Source organism: Balaenoptera physalus (genome assembly GCF_965194825.1).
Source record: "Balaenoptera physalus genome assembly, chromosome: X".
Classification (NCBI taxonomy): domain Eukaryota; kingdom Metazoa; phylum Chordata; class Mammalia; order Artiodactyla; family Balaenopteridae; genus Balaenoptera; species Balaenoptera physalus.
In genome coordinates this window covers 121,316,557-121,339,492 of record NC_138903.1, presented here as the reverse complement: position 1 = coordinate 121,339,492, position 22,936 = coordinate 121,316,557, and the positions used below count along the sequence as shown (strand labels likewise).

At 39.2% G+C, this 22,936-nt stretch overlaps 1 protein-coding gene across 11 annotated transcripts in view; it reads left to right on the top strand.

The window, feature by feature from the left end:
• MCF2 (MCF.2 cell line derived transforming sequence) overlaps window positions 1-22,936 on the top strand; it is a 71,001-nt gene that overhangs the window by 5,693 nt on the left and 42,372 nt on the right. For 8 of the 11 annotated variants that reach the window (XM_082445290.1, XM_082445293.1, XM_082445298.1 and 5 more), the window contains exons 1-7: window positions 17-3,280; window positions 12,382-12,501; window positions 13,306-13,422; window positions 14,899-15,048; window positions 17,707-17,840; window positions 18,147-18,261; window positions 20,962-21,081. In XM_082445290.1, coding sequence (XP_082301416.1) covers window positions 3,230-3,280; window positions 12,382-12,501; window positions 13,306-13,422; window positions 14,899-15,048; window positions 17,707-17,840; window positions 18,147-18,261; window positions 20,962-21,081 — 807 coding nt within the window. In that variant the 5' untranslated portion in view covers window positions 17-3,229. Of the gene's footprint in view, window positions 1-16; window positions 3,281-12,381; window positions 12,502-13,305; window positions 13,423-14,898; window positions 15,049-17,706; window positions 17,841-18,146; window positions 18,262-20,961; window positions 21,082-22,936 lie in introns of those variants that run through there. The other 3 variants (XM_082445297.1, XM_082445296.1, XM_082445299.1) reach the window with 2 other exon arrangements.

Genomic DNA, 22,936 nt, shown 5'->3' with positions numbered 1-22,936 from the left:
TTTTTTTAAGTAGATCTTTATTGGAGTATAATTGCTTCACAATACCATGTTAGTTTCTGTTGTATAACAAAGTGAATCAGCCATATGCATACACATGTCCCCATATCCCCTCCCTCTTGAGCCTCCCTCCCATCCTCCCTATCCCACCCCTCTAGGTGGTCACAAAGCACCGAGCTGATCTCCCTGTGCTATGCGGCTGCTTCCCACTAGCTAACTGTTTTACATTTGTATTCTACAGTAACTTCTTGACTTTGTTTTGCATTATACTTTCTGTTTGTGGGGTACAGCTTATTTTGATACTGATGGAGACAATAAAAATAGATGGAATGGGGAGGTGGGAAACTAGAGAGGCGAATTGGTAGAGGAGATTGAGCTAACCAACTCTACCCAAAATAAAACCTAATAGGAAAGAATGAGTAGTTAATGGTTCAAGTTGAGTGAGAAGTGATTCATGGTCCCCTATGCCTTTCAAAGCAAGGCAATTTTTTTATGAGAACTGCTTAAAAAATGGAAATAGGTGTGTTGCTGTATACTTATTATATATGGAATAGTATAAAGAAGAAGGTTTAAAACAATAGTCAATAATCGAACTGTCCAGAAATAAGCACTTTTTAACATTTTGGTGTGTATCTTTCTAGACTTTTCTTTCCCCTGGGGTAGAGAGGGAAGGGAGTCACCTGCAAAATGACATATTGTCCCTATTGGAAGCTAGTCCCCAGCTCTCCAAGACCCAGAGAGGCAAAACAGTTTCCCTAAAGGAGACAATATGAGAGATGCAGTCCTGCCCACAGCCAAGATGATCTTTTACATTATTAGGCTCATCTGGATATTGTCTGACACTTCTCTTTCATAGAAGAAGAGGGAGGTGAGGAACCCATAGACTCCTCCTGAGCTGGTAAGAGTGGGGCTGTCTGCAAAAGTGCCATGCAGTCAACTTCCTCTATCAGACCAGAGTAGCTGGGAATCAATATATGTTTTTCTTTGACAGTCCAATGTCATCAGCCATCTGAAATTCTTCCTTGTCTCCGGACTCACGCGGGAGGCCACACCCAGCAGAGGCAGTTGGTTTAGTTGTGAAGGCAAGAAAAAATCTAGGTTGTTGGACTTCTGAGCCAGTGTTCTTTTTGCTCTCCTAACTTGCTGACGAGTGTAAGAAATACACTGGCACTCAGATGGTAAAATGAATGAGATCATTATTCTTCTCATACCCAGTATGAATTATTCCTCATCTTGGGCAAGTCAGCAAGGTGGTTTTTTGTTTATTTTTTATAACAGAAGTGTTTAATCCTAAGCAATGAAGAGAAGAGTTAATTCCAGATTCATAAAAGTTACCAAAATAAAATATTAAAACCTCGATTTTGGATAATACATTTTTGCTTTTTCAAAGGCATTCACATTTATTAAGTCATGTTGATTCTCTTTGTTTCCTGATTAAGTCCTGTGGGCAGGTATCATTATAATTGTCCCATAGATGAGGGAATTACATTGATATACGCATTTTGTAAAGATTACGTGTTGAATCCAAGGTCAAATACCTGCTGCTTCCTATCATTTTCCAAATGACATGTGGAGAGACAAATACATTAAATTTTTTTTAGAAAAAGGTAAAAATTCCTTTGGAGAGAGTACATCTGGCCTGCAGGTACTATTGAGCCCTATCAATGGGCTGAATCATATAAAAGGTATTTATCGTGCCCTGGCCTTTAGGATCGGTCCTTGGGCTTATTGAGCAGACTTTAGTTTATGACAATAATCAATTATTTAATACTAAATGTAGCACTTGTTACAATAAAACATTTTTTTATCACCCAGCCCAGCGTTTTTTCTTTTGGCCAAAACTACCTGCTTGCTGAGATTAATTTTCATTGAGTGACTGGTTGGCACATGGCATCAGTTTTTTGGTAAAGTTTTATTTTTATTAATCAAATAGATTGCTTAGAACAGAGGTCTTGTTTTTCCCAAAAGAGAAGTACAAAATTGGGTCTTGATACTATTGGTTTGGGGTCAACAAAGGAATAATGACTTTGTTGACCCCAACAGAAAGGGGAGGTGATGCTCCCCTTTCTGTTTCCCTAGGGAATGCTCTCTCAGTGGGGAAGCGTGAAGTATGCCCAACAAAGAGCTTTGAGCCCAAGGTCGCTTTACTTGCAGAACAGCCGGGCAGGAGTGGGAGGTGGGGGGACGGCAGGTGACGATGACATGTAACTGGCTATAGATTAGTTTAAGCGTTGTTTCTTTTTAGCATTTTAAATGTTTCTGCTTATGGTAGAGCTTCTATACCCATACTCAAAAGCACATTAATTATATCTCAACCATTAATAGCCATTGGACACTGTTTGCAATAGAGGTAAATATTGAATGCAAGCCAATTTCAAGAACAAAAGTTGACATTCAGAAAGAATTTCTGGTGAAAATGGCCATTGTGTAGATAGGTCTAACTGTCTTTAGTACATTATTTTAAACTAGTGTCTATGAAGTAATTATATAATTCAATTTGAAGATCTTAATTTCTAGATTCCAAAAGAAACTACGCAGTTAGGCTATACTTCATAATGATAAGAGACAAAATTTTTTGTTTTTTAGTTATACATTTTGGGGAAATGTTCATGTGGGAGAGAATCCTATCCGTCTTAGAAAGTTTGCACGTTCTGCTCTTTCTAGATTATCATCTGGCCAAAATTTCACAAGCTATTAACCTTTCACAAGGCTTAAACCCAGAATAGAATTTAATTAAAAAAAAAAACAAACAGAATTGAATTTCAAGTTACAGACCAGGGTAGGACAAGATTAAAGATATCAGTTAATACTACCTTCACAAAGATTCTTAGCATTCCACCTTAAAAATCAAATTGCGCAGAGGAGAAAGCCAGTCCCATCTAGCCCCTAGGAGGAGAGTCGGTTTTTTTTCCTTCCTCCACTCCCTGGACGAGGCTGATCTTCTTGAGCAGTCCAGCACCAGCTAATCCATGAGGTTCAATCAGGCTAAGTAATTGGGGGAATGTGTCGACTCTGAATTACAATGAGCAGCAGGGAAGGCTCTGTCAGCTGACGAATCAGGGATAGTGGTTTTTTTGCAGCGCTGCCACAGTGGTAATGGAAGCAGCTACGGTAGCTTTGTTTGATAGAGATTTTTGGCTGCCGCTTTTAAATACTACCTAAGAAGCAGCTCATATTTCATCAATGTGGCATTGACAATTGGAAAAGAAGAGTGTTATTGTGTATAGGCGAGATGGCAGAAGCAACTCCCCCGAGAGGCAAGATGAGGTTCAGAAGGAATGCGGTAAGGGCTCTGCCTGCAGTCCTGGAAAGCCTATTGCCAAGTTCAAGTGCAGGGATGCGGCAGCATGGTGCTATAGCACAAACTGCTGAATGGGGCTTTTAAGGACAGAGGGCGAGAATGGAGACTTGTGTTTGCATGGACTGCATTGATGTGATTCCTGTGATACGGACACAGGGGAATGTTAAGGCCAAGGCGGTAGAATGTAATTTCAAAATCTAAACGTGATCAAGTTTATGAGGAAGCACCATCCGTCATGGTATTTGTTCAAGACTGTATGAGCAATTTTGAATCGTTGGGCAGAGTAGCTTTAAGTGACTAGTTAAAATAATATGTAACGAAAGGATTCATCCTTCCTTTCACCATGGTCAAGTAGAGTATGATATCATGGACAGATCTGGAGACGACTTCATCAGCATTTAAAAAGGCAGCCCTTCCTGGGTGTTACCGGACAAGTGAAAAAATGTTGAAGTCTGATGATTTGAAATCTTTCTGATTTCATTTCTTCCCCATATTCAAACTTGAAAGATGCAGATTTCTAGCCTGTTGACAACTGTTTCTTAAAGGAAGAAAAGTGACTCACTGTTCTTTATAAGCTAGAATTTAGAAATCTCTCCTTTCAGATACATTTTCAAATTTTCCCATCGTTGGTTCACTTGTATACTAAATTCCCAGCAAATTTCTGAAGGGATATTTAGATGTATTTTGGAGAGATACGAAGTAACACTAGCTAATTTGATAACTAACTGGTCATCAGCAAGGTTTTCAGTGCTACTCTTTTTCTTTCAAAACTTAAGGTAATGTTGTTGATGTTGTGATTTAAAATATAATACTTGCTTATTTAAATAATCAAGACAACACACAAAAAATAAGAAAGTGAAAATCAGTCATAGAAAAAAATGACACTTGGAATCAAAAGTAAGATCAGGGAAATAAACCAGTAAGAATTTTATTGTTGTTGAATGACAGTGAACATCAATGGGTAAGTAAACGGTTTATTTTCTAATGAAGCTCTTGACACAAAATGATATATTAAAAATTACAGTTTAGGGTATGAATCTTTTTATTATGACAAAATTGTATCTCCAGCTCTACACATGATTTTGTATTATGGGAATAATAGCTTCAGACTTTTAACAGACAATTCATGGTGCACAAGAGATGCCTGTGTATATGCTTTGCAATACTGAGTGCAACTGACATCAGTACTTTTGTTATCAAAAGTAATTTACTTAAGCTTTCAGAAAATTCCTAATTCCTTTATATGCATAGATGTTTTCTCAGTTCTGAACTTTGTTTCGTGTAGATGCACATCCCTTAATATACACACAAATTAATACAGCACACAAGTACTCAGTGAATAGATATATCTAGTACTGTGCCACACACAACATGGGTTACAAAGGTAAACATGGAATGGCTACAGAGCTGAAGGAGCTTTCAGTCTAGCAGAGAAGGTAGGACATGTTCATAAATAACTATTAAATAACTATTATGAAAGAACTTCTAGTTGGTAGGGAAGGGCTCACAAAGGAGATGACGTTTGGTTGGACCTTAAGGAAGAGCATATGTGTCTATTACCTTCTTGGTTTCTTCCTTCTCTTTTTCTCTCAAATGAATTACTTTAAGTGGTCCCTATGAACAGCTAGCTTGAAATGAAATTGATTGGATTAAGCCTGAAGCCCAGAACTATGGTGGAAGACAAATTTGTTCTGCCTGCATGCATAGGGCCTGACCAGAGTGAAAAATTTGCAACTCAGTTGGTGACACCATTGTTTGACTTGGAAGGATCTCTGGAGTTGGGCTGATTCTAGAGGCTATGATAGGTAGCACCTGGAAGGATGGTAGCAGTGGATTTAAAGTCCAAAGAGAGGCTTAAACTGGCTACTTGGTGGAAATTGCAATGAGTGTGAACAAGTGAGGGGGTTGAGAATGGATATGGGACAAGAAGGGCGAATCACAAGGAAAAGAGTATTGCCTGGGACTGTCCCACTCCTGAGATCACTTGGCAAGTTATTTGGGTATCTGTGGAGTAACTCTTCCTTTCTATACTCTTTAAGGGTGGGGTATGTGGGAAGAGTGCAGGAGTAGCTCACGGCCTTGGAAACTCTTCTCTGTAGCTTGAGGTCACAAGATGTTTCCCAGTGTATTCTAACGTGATAGTTTGGACCTTATCGAGGTCAATCACATGCCAACAATTCAGTATTTTATATTCTGTAATAGTTATATTCTGTAACTATTGTAATATGAAATTATAATAGTTTTGTTCAGTAGGCTCCATGTTGCTAAATTGTTTCAAACATTTTGTTTTTTTTTCAAACATTTGTTTTTACTGTTAGTACTTGTCCCATTTTCTAGATGTCAAGGTCAAGTTATTCCTAAATGCGAGGCAGCAAGTCTGAGTTTGCATTCAGCCTGTGCGTTGTTAAGTACGTGTCCTGGAAAGGGTTAAGGGTCCTGGAAAGAGCTTGTCCTTAGCATTCAGATTGGCCTGGTTTCCCTCTTATTGTGACTGCATTTCTCTGCCCTAAGGATGCAAAGAAAAAGCTCTAGGAATATAAATTGTTTTCATAGTAAAATAATCAAATTTTTATGTGGCATCAGCCACTGTAAGCGTTTTTAAAGAAATAACTAGAATAACTGAAAAGCGAGCAGAGGGTGTATGAATTGCCTGTCTGAGATGCCGCACAAAAGAATATTAAACAAGGTTAATTTCCAGACTTCAGTAGTGAAAAAGTGATGCCTTTTGTCATTGTTATCGCTGTCCAAACTGCCGTGAGGCCATATAACTGGGTGATCGGAAGACAGGCATGAGGAGAAGGGAGTAAATGTCTTCTCTAGGAGGGGAAGGGGAGAGAAAACGAATTCTGTGTGCCTTAACTTGAAGAACCGGTCGGAGCTGCTGCCGAGGGCTGGGGTGGGGCCGTGCTCAGAAACGGGAGAAATGGCTCTGAGCCCTATGAAGACAGGCGGCATGTTCATTTTTACTGAGGCGCCTTTAAGCAGTCACATGTTGGAACTCCAAAAAAAAAAAAAGCCTGCAACCAGTGCCTAAAACCAATGCTGTTTCCTCTCTCATGCTGCATGCTTTTTTTTTTGGTAAAGAAGAAAGCAATAAAAGAAAACAAGGCTGACCCTTGCTCACATCTTTTTGCTTTTTTGACAAGCTCTCAAAAACGATTTATAGTTTGCAAATCTAGGGTTTGATTTTGGAGAAAATAGAAACTGTGCCTTTTCATGTTTATATAACCATCCAGATTAGAGATCTTTAAGGCAGCATACCAGAGAATGTAGAGATGTAGTTTCCCCAAACCGAATGGGAAACCTCAGGGGGCTTGCGCTATGTTTGCTATAAGATACGTGCATCTGATCCTGTTTATGATATGTGATATGCTGTTTGAATGTTCATTTCAATAGCGGCTTTAAAATAGATTATCTTGAATCTTTTAGTTATGCAAATATCTGTATATAAAGAATAGAATCTGTCTCTATACCTATTTGTATGCTCACATGCAAACACATGCAGACTGACCCTAAATCCAAAATGGCCTTTCAGGTTAAAATTTCTCAGGAGTGCCCTGTCCCCTCCAGATTCTCATAGCCAGCGATCACAGCCAGAGAAGTGGACAGAGCGTTGATACTGGGCCAGGTTCAGATGTATGAAGCTTTAGTTCCAAGGTTGCAAACTGGTACTCCATACATGTGTTTTGTTGAGACCATCCAGTGCTTTAACAAACTTTCCATTTGTTTCCCATCTTTGAAAATCGTGTTTCCCACAGAAGTCTGGATTTCTGGCTTCTTTTGAGAAATCACAGCTTTGGCAGAGCTGGGCCCACCTTCCCACATGACAGCGTTTAGCTGGAACTGACTAGTTGTGAAATGAGAATAAAAGAACCTATTGCATGTAAAATACTTAGTATGATGTCATAATATCATGATGAGGATAATTCTCATAATAGTCATTCAATAAAAAACAACACTCCCACCCATGGCCAGCTAACCAATCTCCTGTCCCTACCTTAAGGCTTTGAGGGGTCCTGGATACATGTAAATATATGTACATGTGTATACATATATATGTATATATATATATATTTTTTTTTTGCTGGAGAGAAGCTATTAAAAGTCATTCACATGAGGTTGTGGTTTTACTATAACTAGTTTGACAAGCACCTATTTAAATTTGGGATAAGTGAGTGGGACTGGGATTAAAAAATCAAGTTTTTCTGATTCATACATGGGATCTGATGAATGTGAGGCATAGAAACAATATGCCTGGTCTGAACTGCATGATTTAGTTTTCTAAAAAAATAACTCTGACAAATCAAATGAATTGTTTGAGTGCCACCCAATTGTTTAGTAGTTTTGCCTACTAAATAATAACTATTGCCTACAAGTTATTTGTTCCTTCAAATGGCTTAGATTTGAGAGTAGCTATTGGGTTAACAGAATCCATGTATTCTAGGAAGATTTGCATGGCAGCTCAATAAAGGTCCTAAAATTATCCTATAATGATCAACATTGCAAATGTAATTATACAGGCAATAAATGAAATGTTCATCCTTGATAGTGCATTTTCTTTAGAAATGCAAATATTTGTAGGCTTTTAAAATATATATATATATTTATTTATTTATTTGGCTGCATTGGGTCTTAGTTGCAGCACGTAGGATCTTCGTTGCAGCATGTGGGATCTAGTTCCCTGACCAGGGATTGAACCGAGACCCCCTGCATTGTGAGCTCGGAGTCTTAACCACTGGACCACCAGGGAAGTCCTATAGGCTTTCTGTGATGAGCGAATCACTAAACATTTTGAAGGAATTAAGGGAGGAGAAGGTATGATAAAATAATCAGGAAGTTTTACTTAAGAATGATCTGCTTAGAATGTAGAAATATCTTTAGAAGCATTTTATTCAGCTTTCAATGTTTGGGATAAACCACTTTATCAAATAGACGGAATAACTGATTTAATAAAACAGCCAACATGAAATCCCTGACTTAGGAGCAGCTGAATACCCCCAAACCCTGCCTGAACTCTCTTCCCCATGGATGCTGTGAACAGTGGTTCTGCTTCTCTCTCCTCTCTACTTTGTTCCCTGCTGTGTGATCAGCTGTCCCAGGCCTGGCTGCTTGTTCTCCTGAGTGGCAGCTTAGAGACCAGGGCCTGACCTCGGGGCAGAGAGTTGCCACATGGTCTTCTCTGCTCCCGTAGTATCCTCCCCACCCCAGTTTTGGAGGTGGGTCAGTATTCCAGGCTTTAAGTTAGTCATCCCTAGGGTGTTGCATCTAGAGAATTCCAATGCAATACCAGAGAATATGACATTAAGGAAAGTCAGAGACAAAAAAGACAATGAGAGCAGATCAACCTAGAATCCATGAAACAATAAAAGTAATAGTGCTTTAAGTGTTGGCAAAAGTAGGATGCTTTTGATTTCATTTAAAAGTGAAAAAATAAGCTGGGGCAAGGCAGGTTAAGTATAATAATTATACTGGTAATTTGCCCATCTGAAGGAGAAGGAAAGGCTTAACTCCTAAAGTGAATAGGATAGAAATACACTTAGTGCTGTCAGTCTAGAAGTAGGTCCAGAGTTCTCACAAGTCCCTGTCAGAGTTTCCCCTTAAGCAAGCCTTTATCCATATTCCGAAAAAGTTTTCTACCTAAGTCTGCTTGTTCTTCTTTAGGTCCAGGAACCCAAGGTAAATTTAAAAAACTATCGTATTAATTTTTTTAGAGTTGACAAAGTAGCTTTATAGTCATTATTTCTTTTAATTCTTATAATAACTATGGCAAGTATGTACCATTCTTAGCATAAAATATAATAGACATTATGTACATAATAGACGGTAGGATACACATTATCATTGGGACTCTCTGTCTCTACTTCCAGTTCTCTATACATTGTTGGCTTTGTTCTTTGGAATAAGCTTCCTCTAGCAGCAGGGGTCATGGCTACCAGTAGCTCTGGAACTGCACCCTCAAAGTTTCCTTCCCTCAGCGCTAGTTTGAAAAACCCTAGTGTGGGACTTTTTACATCAGATTTTCATCCCACTACAAATCATTGTGTGTTAGAAGGGCAAGGTCATGAAGAAACAGAACAGTTCTCATTAGAAACCAATATTAAGAATAATAAGAGGTTGGGCTTCCCTGGTGGCACAGTGGTTAAGAATCTGCCTGCCAATGCAGGAGACACGGGTTTGAGCCCTGGTCTGGGAAGATCCCACATGCCGCGGAGCAACTAAGCCCGTGTGCCACAACTACTGAGCCTGCACTCTAGAGCCCACGAGCCACAGCTACTGAAGCCTGCGTGCCACAACTACTGAAGGCTGCACGCCTAGAGCCTGTGGTCCACAACAAGAGAAGCCACTGCGATGAGAAGCCTGTGCACCGCAATGAAGAGTAGCCCCCGCTCGCCACAACTAGAGAAAGCCCACGTGCAGCCACGAAGACTCAACGCAGCCAAAAATAATAAATAAATAAAACAAATAAATTTATTTTAAAAAAAAGAACAATAGGAGGTTGTCTTAGTCCTTATGGGCTGCTATAACAGAATACCATAGGCTGTGTGGCTTATAAACAACAGAAATTTATTTCTCACAGTTCTAGAGTCTGAAGTCCAAGATCAAGGTGCCAACAGATTCGGTGTCTGGTGAGAGCCTACTTCCTGGTTGGTTCATAGATGGCCATCTTTTCTCTGTGTCCTCACATGGCATAAGGTGTGAGGGAGCTCTCTGGGGTCTCTTTTGTAAGGGCACTAATCCCATTCATGAGAGCTCCACGCTCATGCCCTAATCATCTCCTGAAGGCCCCACCACCAAATACCTTCACTTTGTGGGTTAAGTTTCAACATATGAATTTTGAAGGGAGGGGAAGTAGTTTCTCATGAAGGGAGAGAGTAGTACAGATATGGGCACCTAGAGGAGTTTTCAGGTAGATAGCCATCCCGATTTGTGTCTATTTGTCATCATTGTTTAGTTTAATTGATTTAATTTTGTGCTCCTTTCTTTTACCTATTTGTATCACACTCAGTTCTCTTTCCCTGACTCTAGTTCTCATTGCCACTTGTTTATGTTTTTATCATCATCTCAAGTTGAATTTTAAAAATCTCCAGTTTTGAATGTCATTTCAGAGTCTAGGTCTTATCCCTCTATGAAAGTTACTCTTTTTTTTTTAATAGACTTTATTTTTTAGAGTGGGATTAGGTTCATAGCAAATTGAGCAGAAAGTACAGAGTTCCCATATACCCCCACATCCACAGTATCTTATTAATTTTTGTTTTATAGTTTTGTTCAATTATTAATATTCCAGCATTCCTAAAAGATGACTGTATTTTATACATTTTGGACATATTTTGCTTTATTATGCTTTAATCCACTGTTCTGAGACTGATGACTCCCAACTCTACATTCCCAGTGTAGGCTTCTTTCCCTCCTTACTTGTATATCCATTTGTCTGATGGATATCATCAGATTGTCCTGATGACCCTTCCAACAGGTCAAGGAATGGGAATCAGTATCATATCCCCCTCCTGAAAACCTGCTTCTCTTGTGTTCCAATGTCAGTGAGGGTCGTACCATTCACCAAGTTACTCAAGCCAAAAATCTGGAAATTGATTGTCCTAGTCTTTCCTTTCTCATCAGACACAGCCAGTCATCATGCCTTGCAGATAGTACCTCCTAAATTCTACCCTCATCCCTGCTATTGTTGCTCCAGTTCAGAAACTCACCATCCCTGGCTTGGATGACTGTCCCAGCCTTCAGGCTCATCTGTTTGCTTCCACTCTTGTCCAAATCCTGTCCTTTTCCGAAGCCAGTGATCCTTCTAAAATGCAGATCTGATCGTGTTGCTCTGCTGCTTAAAAACTCTTGAGTCTCCCTTTGCCTCCAGGAAAAAACCCAAGGTCTTTCCTGATCTGGCTCCTGCTCATCTTTCTAGCACCATCTCCCATTGCTGCACCCCTCCACCCCCATCAGCATTTTCCTCTAGCTTTCTGGACTGGGACCTCTTGATGTGGGGCAGACTCGGGTGCCAATTCAGACTTTACCAGCTGGGTCAAGTTATACTTAAACTCTATGAGCCTCACTATTTTTTGTTTGTAAAAGAGGATAGCCTAACTAATTCACAGGATTATTATGAAGAGGAACTGTGATAATGTTGGCAAAATACTTCGTATACAGTAAGCGTTTGATATGTGGTGTTTTATCATTTATATCAAGCCATACTATTCCACCCCTTGCAAATTCTGCATAGCGCCCTCCTTGTCTTTTGCATTCTTTCATTTAACGATTATCTCTTGACCACCTACTATGCGCCAGTATTCTAAGAAGCTGGGAAACATGGGTGCACCAGAACAACATTCTAATCCAATTTATTCCTCTTTATGGGAGACCTTTTTGACATTGCTAGGTCTAGGATGCTCTGTGCTACCACTTCCTGTTGTATATTATTCTAATTCCCTTGTTTCATTTATCAACTTATCGTCCTATAGAGTAAATGACACTAATGGACTCTACTATTAGACTGTCATTTTCTTGCAAGCTGGGTAGGGACTATATTTTATTAATTTGTGTAGACCAAGTGTTAACAGTGCCTGATAATCATTCACTTAAATACATGGAGTAGACACGTAGAAGATATTCTGTGAATGTTGCTTGGCTGAAATAAAAATATGAGTCCATAAAATAGTTTTCTTCCATTGTTTACTGCAGGTATTCAGTATTTCAGCTCCTTTGGGCATTTAGGGCTATCCTAGAAACCTGCCTCCTAATTCTATTTTACAGGGATTAAATGCAATTTGAGTACAAACAACTAAGTTTAAAATGAAGTTTAAGAGTATAATTTTTCATAACTTGTGATTGACTTTAGTGTGAGAAAATTCCAGGCCACGAGAACTGCAAGGATCTGACCTGATGACCTTACATTAGTTTTATTTCTATTTTCGTGTTTTTAGATTTTATCAATATCCATTTTTTGAAGTTTTATCCTTTTAGTGGCTTTTATGACTTTAGAATTTGTTTTCTTTAACTATATATTTTCTGCCATGTGCTCACTTGAATGCATGTTTTGACAATTTTTTCTTGCTTTCCTGTGGTCTTTCTTTGTATAGGCTTCCTTCCCTGGGAACTTGCACTTGGTTTTGGTCCTTCGTCCTACCAGTTTTCTCCAACGAACTTTCACAGACATTGGATTTCGATTTAGTCAGGAAGATTTCATACTCAAATTACCAGTAAGAGTATTTAAATGTTTTGTCCCTTTCTCATGAAGACTTTGCACCATGCTATTGATGTTTTACATGTGGTCACAGAGCATGTAAAAGAAAAAAATAGAATTTGTCTTCCGAAAATGTAAAATCAAAATGCCTAAAAGTCTTCTGCTCCTACTGTTAAAATAGAGGAAAAGATTAATCAACTTGTAACAAAGCAGTTCCTTTTGAAAAAGATGTATGTCACATATGTTGTATATGTGTATATATGTATGTGTGCATGTGTGTAAAATCAGGACATTTTATTTTTAGAGAAAAAAAAATGAGTGTGTGTTTTAGGTATTTGAACTCCCATGAACTTACATCCTGAGCTAGTTCAGAGTAAAATTTTTTTTTTTCCAAAAGATATTTTTATACGTTTTTAGAGTTAGGAATAGAGTGCTCATAAATTTTGGTACTTTTGCAAAGATCAGTCCCTCCTGATAAATTATAATTTACTGCAGAAAGCCCTTTTACTTTGTTATGGGCTTAACATTCTTTCAGAAGGTTGACCATTGACAGTGCAAAATTTTAGATCGGGGAGAATCAGGTGTTTGGGTTTCTATGGAGATTACTTTCGCTTTACAGAGAAATGTTTTGTAAATGACAACTGTTATTCCCTGAGGAAAGGTAGTGTATCCATGTGGGAGGGGATGTACGGGAGAGAATTGTTAGAACCATTTATAAAAGATAGCATTCTGCTAAATGAATGCTAAAGTTCATTGTACGGCTGTGTGGAGGGATGCCACGGAGGGCAGTTAACGGTATCTTTCTTGCTTATTGATATAGGTTGTTATGCTGAGCTCAGCTAGTGATTTGCTGACATACATTGATGACGAGCAGCTAACCCCTGAGTTAGGCGGCACCTTGCAGTACTGCCACAGTGAGTGGATCATCTTCAGAAATGTAGGTTGCTTTTGCCCTTACCGTCGAGCCTATAGTTTGTGTCAGCTTTGAAATCTAGTTCTAGAGTTGTTTTTTTTCCTCCTTGGGAAAAACAGGTTTCTGGGGCTCCTATTTTTCAAAAAACATGTATAATTCAACATCTTGATTTTCTTCCCTAGGAAATATCTAGAAATGATGCAGAGTCACTGAGGATGGCATTTGAATGAGAGGCCTATAGGGAGTAAGGAGATCCTACTCTACCCACCCCCTCCTGTGGCCATGTAGTAACTTGAAGAAACCAAGGGTTTGGGATCAAATCCTAGCACTGCTGATTTTTAGGGATATAACTTTGTGCAAGTTGTAAAAGCTCTCTCAGCCTCATTTTTTCCAAGTATAAAATGGGAAGACTAAGACTTTACCTCATAGGAATATCAGGAAGATTAAATGAGATTACAGATGTAAAATGTTTGGCATTGTGCCTGGCCTATGGTCCACCCTCAAAAAATGCAAGTAATCTTATTAATCTCATCAGCCTAGTGATTCTCCTGGGGCAGTTAGATTTGTAGCAAAGATGCCTTCTGTTCTAGAAATGTACGAATAGGCAAGGGCCCTGTGCCTCACAGGTGTGAATCTGTCCTATAAGAATCTTTACTCCAAATCCCAGAGATATGGGAACCCTTCTGAAGGAAATAATGATATTTAATTCAATCAGGATTCTATTTTCCTCATCCTTATTTTCATTCAGCAGTCCTGTTCACTCGTATGAAAGTGTATTGTCAAAATAAGCAGTGTTTTGCCTTTAATAACCTATAAAGCTATAAATAAAAGAGCAGACACCTTGAGTTGCATGGTAAACAGAGGGTTTATATGGTCTCTACATGTTGTCTTTCTTTCTCTGAGTCATTGATTTTGGAAACAAAATAAACAACCCAACCTTACTTGACATTTTAGGGCAGCAGAGCCTTTGGGGGTCACAATTTCAAATCTTCCCCAGTACCTGAAATGAACTGTTGTGACTAATATTCCTCTGTCACCTTAGTCCATTGCCTTGTTTGAAATGCTAATACTTGCTCATAAATGATAAATATAAAGTGGCTTTGATGTTCTCATTTCTCTTCAGAAGTAAAGTTATTATAAAATAATTTTGCAGTTTCAGAATTTAATAGAATAAGGAAACACTGTGTTTTGCAAGAGAATAAAACAAATTACTCTTTACCTGGCATCTTTAAGAAAGAGTTTTCATCGGCGTTCGAGAAATAAGTACGGAAGTTTAGGTAAAAGACATTTGAGAAGACTTTCCACTTCACTTTAGTTTCTTAGGGGCTTAGATGGAAAGTTAGAGTTGATTGTCGAGGGCATTGCCAGCTTTCCTCAGCAGAGTTCATAGTATATATGTTTGCTGTCATACCTAAATGAAAGTTAATACAATTGCTGGTCTAGGTTTTGATATGCTGGCAGAACTTCCATACAATTAAAAGAATCACGGGCTCTTTGCAGGCTATAGAAAATTTTGCCCTCACAGTGAAAGACATGGCTCAGATGTTACAGTCCTTTGGAACTGAACTGGCTGAGACAGAACTACCAGATGATATTCCCGCAATAGAAGAAATCCTTGCAATTCGTGCTGAAAGGTACCACCTGTTAAAGGTATGTCTGATAGAAGGGACAAACCAAAATTTCCCATAGTCTTTCTTTTGATAGAGAGATGTTCAGTGTCCATTTCACACAGATTGCTGGGTAGGGAGACAAAGGAGATATTTATATATTATAAAGCACACTGTTAAAAACAAAAGAATACTTTACAAGAGGAAGATGTCCTGCATATGTTGAATCGAAGTGTCCCTTGTTTAAATGGTGCATTCTCTTGAGCAGCTGTTTATTTGTAAATAGAATAGTTTATCAATGCTCCAGAATAAGGGATCCACAGTCATTTTTGTTGCCATGCATTCTGTATCTTATAGAAAGGCCCTCTCATTTGGAAAGCTAGAGTGAGGATCAAGAGGCAGACAGGTGTTCTGTTTCAACATCCAGCAGAGGTACACTGTGAAATGGAGAAGGAGAACTTGATGAGGAGTCAGGAGGCCTGGTTTCTTGTTCCAACTGTGCCATATACTAGCATTGTGACCAAGCCAAACATTGCTAAATTGATTACAAGCTTTCTTTTCCACAGAGTACTAGTTCTTGATGTCTTCTACAATAGACCATAGCTAGCAAGTTGATCTTACCCTCCTCCCCAGTTGTCTGGAGTGTTGTGTTGTGAAGGATTCTGAGTCACGTTTCAGACAATCACCAAATACTTTTAGATTCACTTTCCCCCAAAAGTTTGAGCATGATCTGAACAAGCACCAGGCATCCCTGTAAAACTTATGTCCTTTGTACGATAACAGGCATGCTGGGGGCACTGACAGATACAAGCTCTATGTGGAGGTGACATTTTTATGTTAAGAAGAGGAGAGAAATGGAAATTTTGAATCATAATCTAAAAGCAAAACTCTATTCAAGGAAAAAAAGCTCTGTCCCTCACAAGCTGAGTGACTTGGTCATTTGCTTACCCTCTCTGAGTCTCAGTTTCCTTATATGTACTATGGGGTTGATGATGATGATGATGATAGATGCATACCTTGTAGGGCTGTCGTGAGGATGAAATGAAGTAAGTATCTGATGTATGTCAAACAGTGTTTGACACATGGTTGGCACTTCATAAACAGTAGCTCTTAATGTTTATGTTATTATTTCGTGTTGGTGGTGGTATCTTGGAACCTGTTCCCAGAAAATACATGGGCACCCAAATTTTTCCTTAAAATTTCAGAGGGCCTTTGCATCTCCTGAAGGGAGTCATAGATCACTCTTAGATCCCTAAAGGATCAAGATCCTTCTAAAGTTAAGACCTTCTGAATAGAAGTACATGCTTCATGGTGAATTCATTAATCCAAACGTGAAGTAACAGAGTACTTATGGCCAGCAGTGATTGGTAACAATTAAGGATTAGTAGGAAAGATATCTAACTATATCTGAATATGCATTAAATATTATTTGTAACTGTATGCTTTCTAGGGTGGTAGTCTTTATTACACTACTACTGCTTTATTGGAGCACATTAAAAATATTAGCAAAATAGAATAGAATAAATTAGAACTTTCTTTTTTTATTGAGGTATAGTTGATTTACAATACTATATTCGTTTCAGGTGTACAGCATAGTGATTCACAATTTTTAAAGATTATGCTCCATTTATAGTTATTATAAAATATTGGCTCTATTCCCCGTGCTGTATCCTTGTAGCTCATTTTATTCATAGTAGTTTGTACCTCTTAATTCTCTACCCCTATTTTGCCCTCCCCCCTTCCCTCTCCCCACTGGTAACCACTAGTTTGTTGTCTATATCTGTGAGGCTGTTTCTTTTTTTGCTGTATTCACTAGTTTGTTGTATTTTTTTAGATTCCACATATAAGTGATATCATACAGTATTTGTCTTTCTTTGTCAGACTTACCTCACTTAGCATAATACCCTCCAAGTCCATCCATGTTGTTGCAAATGGCAGATTTCATTCTTTTTAATGGCTGAGTAATATTCCATTGTATATATATACCACATCTTCTTTATCCATTCACCTGTTGATGGACACTTAGGTTGTTTCCACATTAAATTAGAACTTTTTTTTATTAATTAATTAATTTATTTATGGCTGTGTTGGGTCTTCGTTGCTGCGCGTGGGCTTTCTCTAGCTGCAGGGAGCAGGGGCTATTCCTCATTGTGGTGCACGGGCTTCTCATTGCAGTGGCTTGTCTTTGTTGTGGTGCACGGGCTCTAGGCGCGCAGGCTTCAGTAGTTGTGGCACACGGGTTCAGGAGTTGTGGCTTGAGAGTGCAGGTTCAGTAGTTGTGGCGCATGGGCTTAGTTGCTCCGTGGCATGTGGGATCTTCTGGGACCAGGGCTCAAACCCATGTGCCCTGCATTGGCAGGCGGATTCTTAACCACTGTGCCACCAGGGAAGTCCCTAAATTAGAACTCTCTACCTGTGACAGAAGGAGGCTACAAACCGAGCATGGGGTACTTCTGTCTGTAAGGGTCTTATAAAATTAGTGATTGCAAATCCATCTCAATAGGCAGGGCTTCTTGGAGATCCTCACAGCTTTTGGATTCTGTGGTAATGAGGTATTCCTTGATTTTTCACTTACGAAAGCAAAGGCCGTTCTAGAACTGCTGTTTCTATTCTGCATGCTGCTGCTGTATGCTTCCTTTTCCCCAGGTCATTCAGAATAGGTTCCCAGCAGGCTGATTCATGCTACTTTGCCTTTGTACAGAAGGATATTACAGCTGTAACCAAAGAAGGAAAAATCCTGCTAACAAATCTGGAAGTGCCTGATGCCGAGGATGCTGTGAGTTCAAGACTTGAAAATCATCAGCAAATTTGTGGTGACTGGCAAACTATTAATAAGTGAGTAGTACTCTTCTGGGTTTAGAGTTACTTATTTCATACCTCTGAAAGGGAATTATACACTTTTGCTGCTACCTGTTAAGTGTGAAAGTATTCCTGGACCTCTGGGAATCTGAGAACTCCTTCCTGAGTTGTCTCACAGAGACTAGTTTGCTCATAGAGGAGGTTCTGTGGACACTGATAGTCTCTACCTGGACCAAATGTCATGGGCTGTGACTTTGCCTATAATTCTTAACGTCCAGACCAGGTTTATCTGTATACCTGCAACACAAATCGCTGTTTTAATTATGACTTTGCTTTGTTAAGATTGCTGACTCAAGTACATGATATGGAAATAGCTTTTGATGGATTTTGGGAAAAACACCAGCTAAAAATGGAGCAATATCTGCAGCTCTGGAAGTTTGAGCAGGATTTTCAAGAGGTCAGTTAAAACTTTCCTTGATACAGTGTTTTGCATTATGCTGGAGGTTCTTACTCCTTGATCATCAGAAACAGTCTCGCGAGGTGCCCATTTATACCCCCAGAGAGGTGAAAAGAGGCAAGTGTGAGTGAACCTTGACTTAGAATGAAGAAAACAGCTACGAAAATGCCAAGACTTCTACTTATCTGGCTTAAACTCATTTCTTATGAGAAAGCATTTAAGTGCTAACATAGATGACAGGGATAAAGTTGCTATCTACACTGATGTTTGATATTCAAATTTATTTTAGATACAAAATGCTTTCGGCCTATGGGATAACTTTCCAAGGAAATAATGCCAAATTCCTTCATGATTTTTTAAATACCATATATCTATGCTGACCATATTTAATATAATCTAACGAAACATTTTTTTCTGATCCAGCAATTTATTTTCTATGAAAAGCCTGATGTATGAAATTAAATCATGTTTAATTATACATTATTTAAAAGGTTATAAGTATATTCTAGTTCCATCCTTCTGAAAAATCCATCCCATATGGATTTATTTTCTTCTTTTCTTTAATAGTCAGCATCCAAGCTTCTCCCAGTCTCTGTCATAGTATTTTCCCAAGGGTCCAAGGAAAACTCACTTCTCTCTCTTGCACGTGGTCAGCTTGTTTCTACCCATGAGTGGCTGACTCGTCTGGCAGAATCAGTTGGGGGAGGGGCACTGCATTCTGGACTCAGGGCTCAGTTACTACCAGCCTTTTCCCTCCAGTGATTCAGATTTTGAAGTGCTGTGCTCTCCATGAAACCTTTCTTAAAGACAGAATAGGTCAAATTGCTCTTGGGCCTTCCAGATTATTTGTGTCCGTCCCTCCTCCCCAACCAAACACATGCAAAAACAGCACTTTTCCTGAATAGACCCATTGCGCCTCTACTTATATGTTAATTTGCCTCCAGGTTAAATTCTTGTCCCGTGGTTATAGTCTGTTTCATGAAGTCATTGTTGCCTCTGATCAGTATTGCTGTTGTTTGTCTTGGATTGTAATCTCACTGACACGATCTGTCTCTCATAGTGACATGCAGATGGATTCTGGATATTTAGGAATTAACTAAATAAAGGCTTATTTGGCAATTCAGACTTACAAGAAAAAATTGAATATTCTCAAACTTGAGATACTCTTGAACATACAGAATAGGAATATTTTCTTGCATAATCACAGTACAGCGATCAAATTTTGTACATTTACGAATAATGCAGTAGCTTTCTAATTATCTGCCATCAGTATTCGGATTTTGTCAATTGACTCAATCATGCCATTTATATCATTTTCCCCCCTCAGCACAGGATCCAGTCTAGAGGGTCGGGTATTGCATTAAGTTGTCATGTGTCTTTAGTCTCCTTTAATCTGTAACATTTCCATAGCCTTTCTTTGTCTTTTATGACACTGACATTTTGGAAAAATACAGTCATTTTTTAAATAAAATATTCACCATTTTGAGTTTGTCTGACATTGTCTCATGATTAGATTAATCTCCACATGACCAGCAAGAATACTGCATAAGTGATGTTTCCTTTGGGGGGGTATCACATCTGCAGGTAGATGAGGTCCATCTGCCCCTCATTGTTGGTAGGGGTTTTGATCACCCCGTCAGAGTGTTGTTGAATTTCTCCAGAGTATAGTTACTTTTTTCCCTCTTGCAACTAGTAGACAATATGTGGGGAGAAAATTTAAAGCCATGCAAATATCTTGCTCCTCATCAAAAATTCCCCATCCAGTTTAGCTTCAAAGTATGATGGTTGTGAAATGCTGATTTTCATATCTCAGTGTAGGTGTGTCATGGAGTTGTAACTGTTTCAAGCCCATCAATAGGAACAAGAGTACAAATCATTTTGAAGAAGCTAGGAAAATGTCTATCAAGAATGCCGTTTGGGGGAGTTCCCTGGCGGTCCAGCGGTTAGGACTCTGCGCTCTCACAGCTGAGGGCCCGGGTTCAATCCCTGGTTAGAGAACTAAGATCCCACAAGCTGTGCGGTGCAACCAAATAAATAAATAAACAAATAAAGGGGGGTTTTCAAAAAAAAAAGAATGCTGTTTGGTGCTTATCTATTTATTGGGCTCATGGCTTCTAGTTTTTAATTCATTACTGTTCTTAACTGTTTTGGTGTTTCCACCTGACTGCTGTGTCCTTGTGACATGTCCAAACATTTTGATCACTTCTTTACTTCCTGGCATAAAGAGATGTTCCAAACTAATCTTATTCCTACTCTGCCTCAGCCCTGGAACCAGCCAATTTCCTGCAAAGCCCCGGTTTCTTTTTCTGGGAAATGATATTAAAGACCAAGATCTGGGTGCTAGGCGTGCTCATTGCTACTGAAGGGTCTTTGTTTCTAGAACCATTCACCATAGAGCTAGGGAATATATATGCATGTATATACACGTATATATACTTCCATACCTGTCCATATACACATGCCCTTACGTGTACATAGTGATCTTTTATAAATCATCAGTACACACTGATGTCTAGCAGGTTAAATTTTAACAGATTAAATTGATTTCTGTGAATAAAATAACTGAAGACATTTTCCATATGTGCAATTTTTCCATATTGATGTTCTTAATTGCTAGCATTTACTACAAAACTTGATTATTGAGGGAAAATGCTTAATAATCTATATGCTTTTAAGACTTTTTCTCCCCCTTATTTTTAGCTCGTGAGTGAAGCTGAACTTCTTTTAAACCAACAAGCAGAGTTGGCAGATGTAACAGGGAATATAGCTCAAGTAAAACAAAAAATTAAAAAGTTGGAAAACTTAGATGAAAATTCTCAGGTAAGATTACATTTTAGATGTTCTCTATATTTATGGAGTATAATAGTCACATTTTGATGTTTTTTTTTAGTAATATAAACCCTTATTATGATTAATCTCTCATAGCAACAATCTGTATAATTGGTTCAGTAATACTGGTCTATATTCTGTTTTGTTCAATGTGGGCCTGAGTTGACTCTGCAGTTATGTTATGTAGCTGTAACTGTTTCAGGCCCACCAATAGGAACAAGAGCATAAATCATTTTGAAGAAGCTAGAGAAATGTCTATCAAGAATGCTATTTGGTATTTGAAAATGATGGAACATAACAACATAATTCCTTAAATAACCATCATTTGATATATGCAATTGAACCAAACATAGATTCATACAGATAGATCTACTTAGCCTTACCAGTTGTGTGACCTTGGGTAAGTCGATTTAAGTTTTCTAAGCCTCAGTGTCCTCATCTATACATTGGGGATGCGATGACCTACTTCTCAGAGTGATTGTGAGGATTTATTTAGATGCTGTAGATAAAACACTTAGCACAGGGCTTCCCTGGTGGTGCAGTGGTTGAGAATCCGCCTGCCAATGCAGGGGACACGGGTTCGATCCCTGGTCCGGGAAGATCCCACATGCCGTGGAGCAACTAAGCCCGTGCGCCACAACTACTGAGCCTGTGCTCTAGAGCCCACGAGCCACGACTACTGAGCCCACGCGCTGCAACTACTGAAGCCCGCGCGCCTAGAGCCCGTGCTCCACAACGAGAGAAGCCACCACAATGAGAAGCCCACGCACCGCAACGAAGAGTAGCCCCCGCTCACCGGAGCTAGAGAAAGCCCCGTGCGCAGCAACAAAGACCCAACACAGCCAAAAATAAATAAATAAAATAAATAAATTTATTAAAAAAACAAAACAAAAAACACTTAGCACAGTACCTGGGATATATGGATATATGGTAAGTACCCACAAGAGCCAGCTATCATTGTTCTGCTGATCTTAAAGCTTGGACTCATGGCTTTAATACTCAGCACATTCTAGCTTTGCTCTCCTGTCTCGTATGTGAGAGCAAGGCCATTGTTTTTAAGGTGTGTTCTCAGCAAACAAATAGATTTATGGGTGTACCACAAGCATCTAAAAACCAAAATTGAGAGGCAGCAGTTGTGGTGCCCAGTTCTGAAATTGTGCTTGTAGATCTTTGTGATCATGGGGCAACTTACAAACCTTTATGGTATAGGAGAAAGAGAAGGCAAACTGGCTTGCAAACTAGGGAGCTTTGAATTTTTTGTTTGGTTTTGTTTTGTTTGTTTTGTTTTGTTTTGAATAATTTTTAGTTTTAATTGTGGTAAAAGACACACGACATAAAATTTGCCATCTTCACCATTTTGAAGTGTACAGTTCACTGAGTGTATTCACGTTGTTGTATAACAGATCTCCAGAACTTTTCCATCTTGCACTATACTGGGTGGGGTTGGGGGGCGGTCAGTAGTTGATAGAGTAGAGGCTAGGCTGCTGAGATCCCTTTGACAGGGAAACCCTGTGACAGTCACTTCATGTGTGTAAAGTACTCAGGTAGATGCCGACTAGACCGAATGGGATTTCCGAGACTGAAGTGATATGAAATCCCTTAGCTTTCACTTGGCTTTTGTGTACCTCATTTGATATATGCGGTTCTGTTCTAAATCTGTACATAGGGGCTTCCCTGGTGGCGCAGTGGTTGAGAATCTGCCTGCTAATGCAGGGGACACGGGTTCGAGCCCTCGTGTGGGAAGATCCCACATGGCGCAGAGCAACTAGGCCCGTGAGCCACAACTACTGAGCCTGCGTACCTGGAGCCTGTGCTCCGCAACAAGAGAGGCCACGGTAGTGAGAGG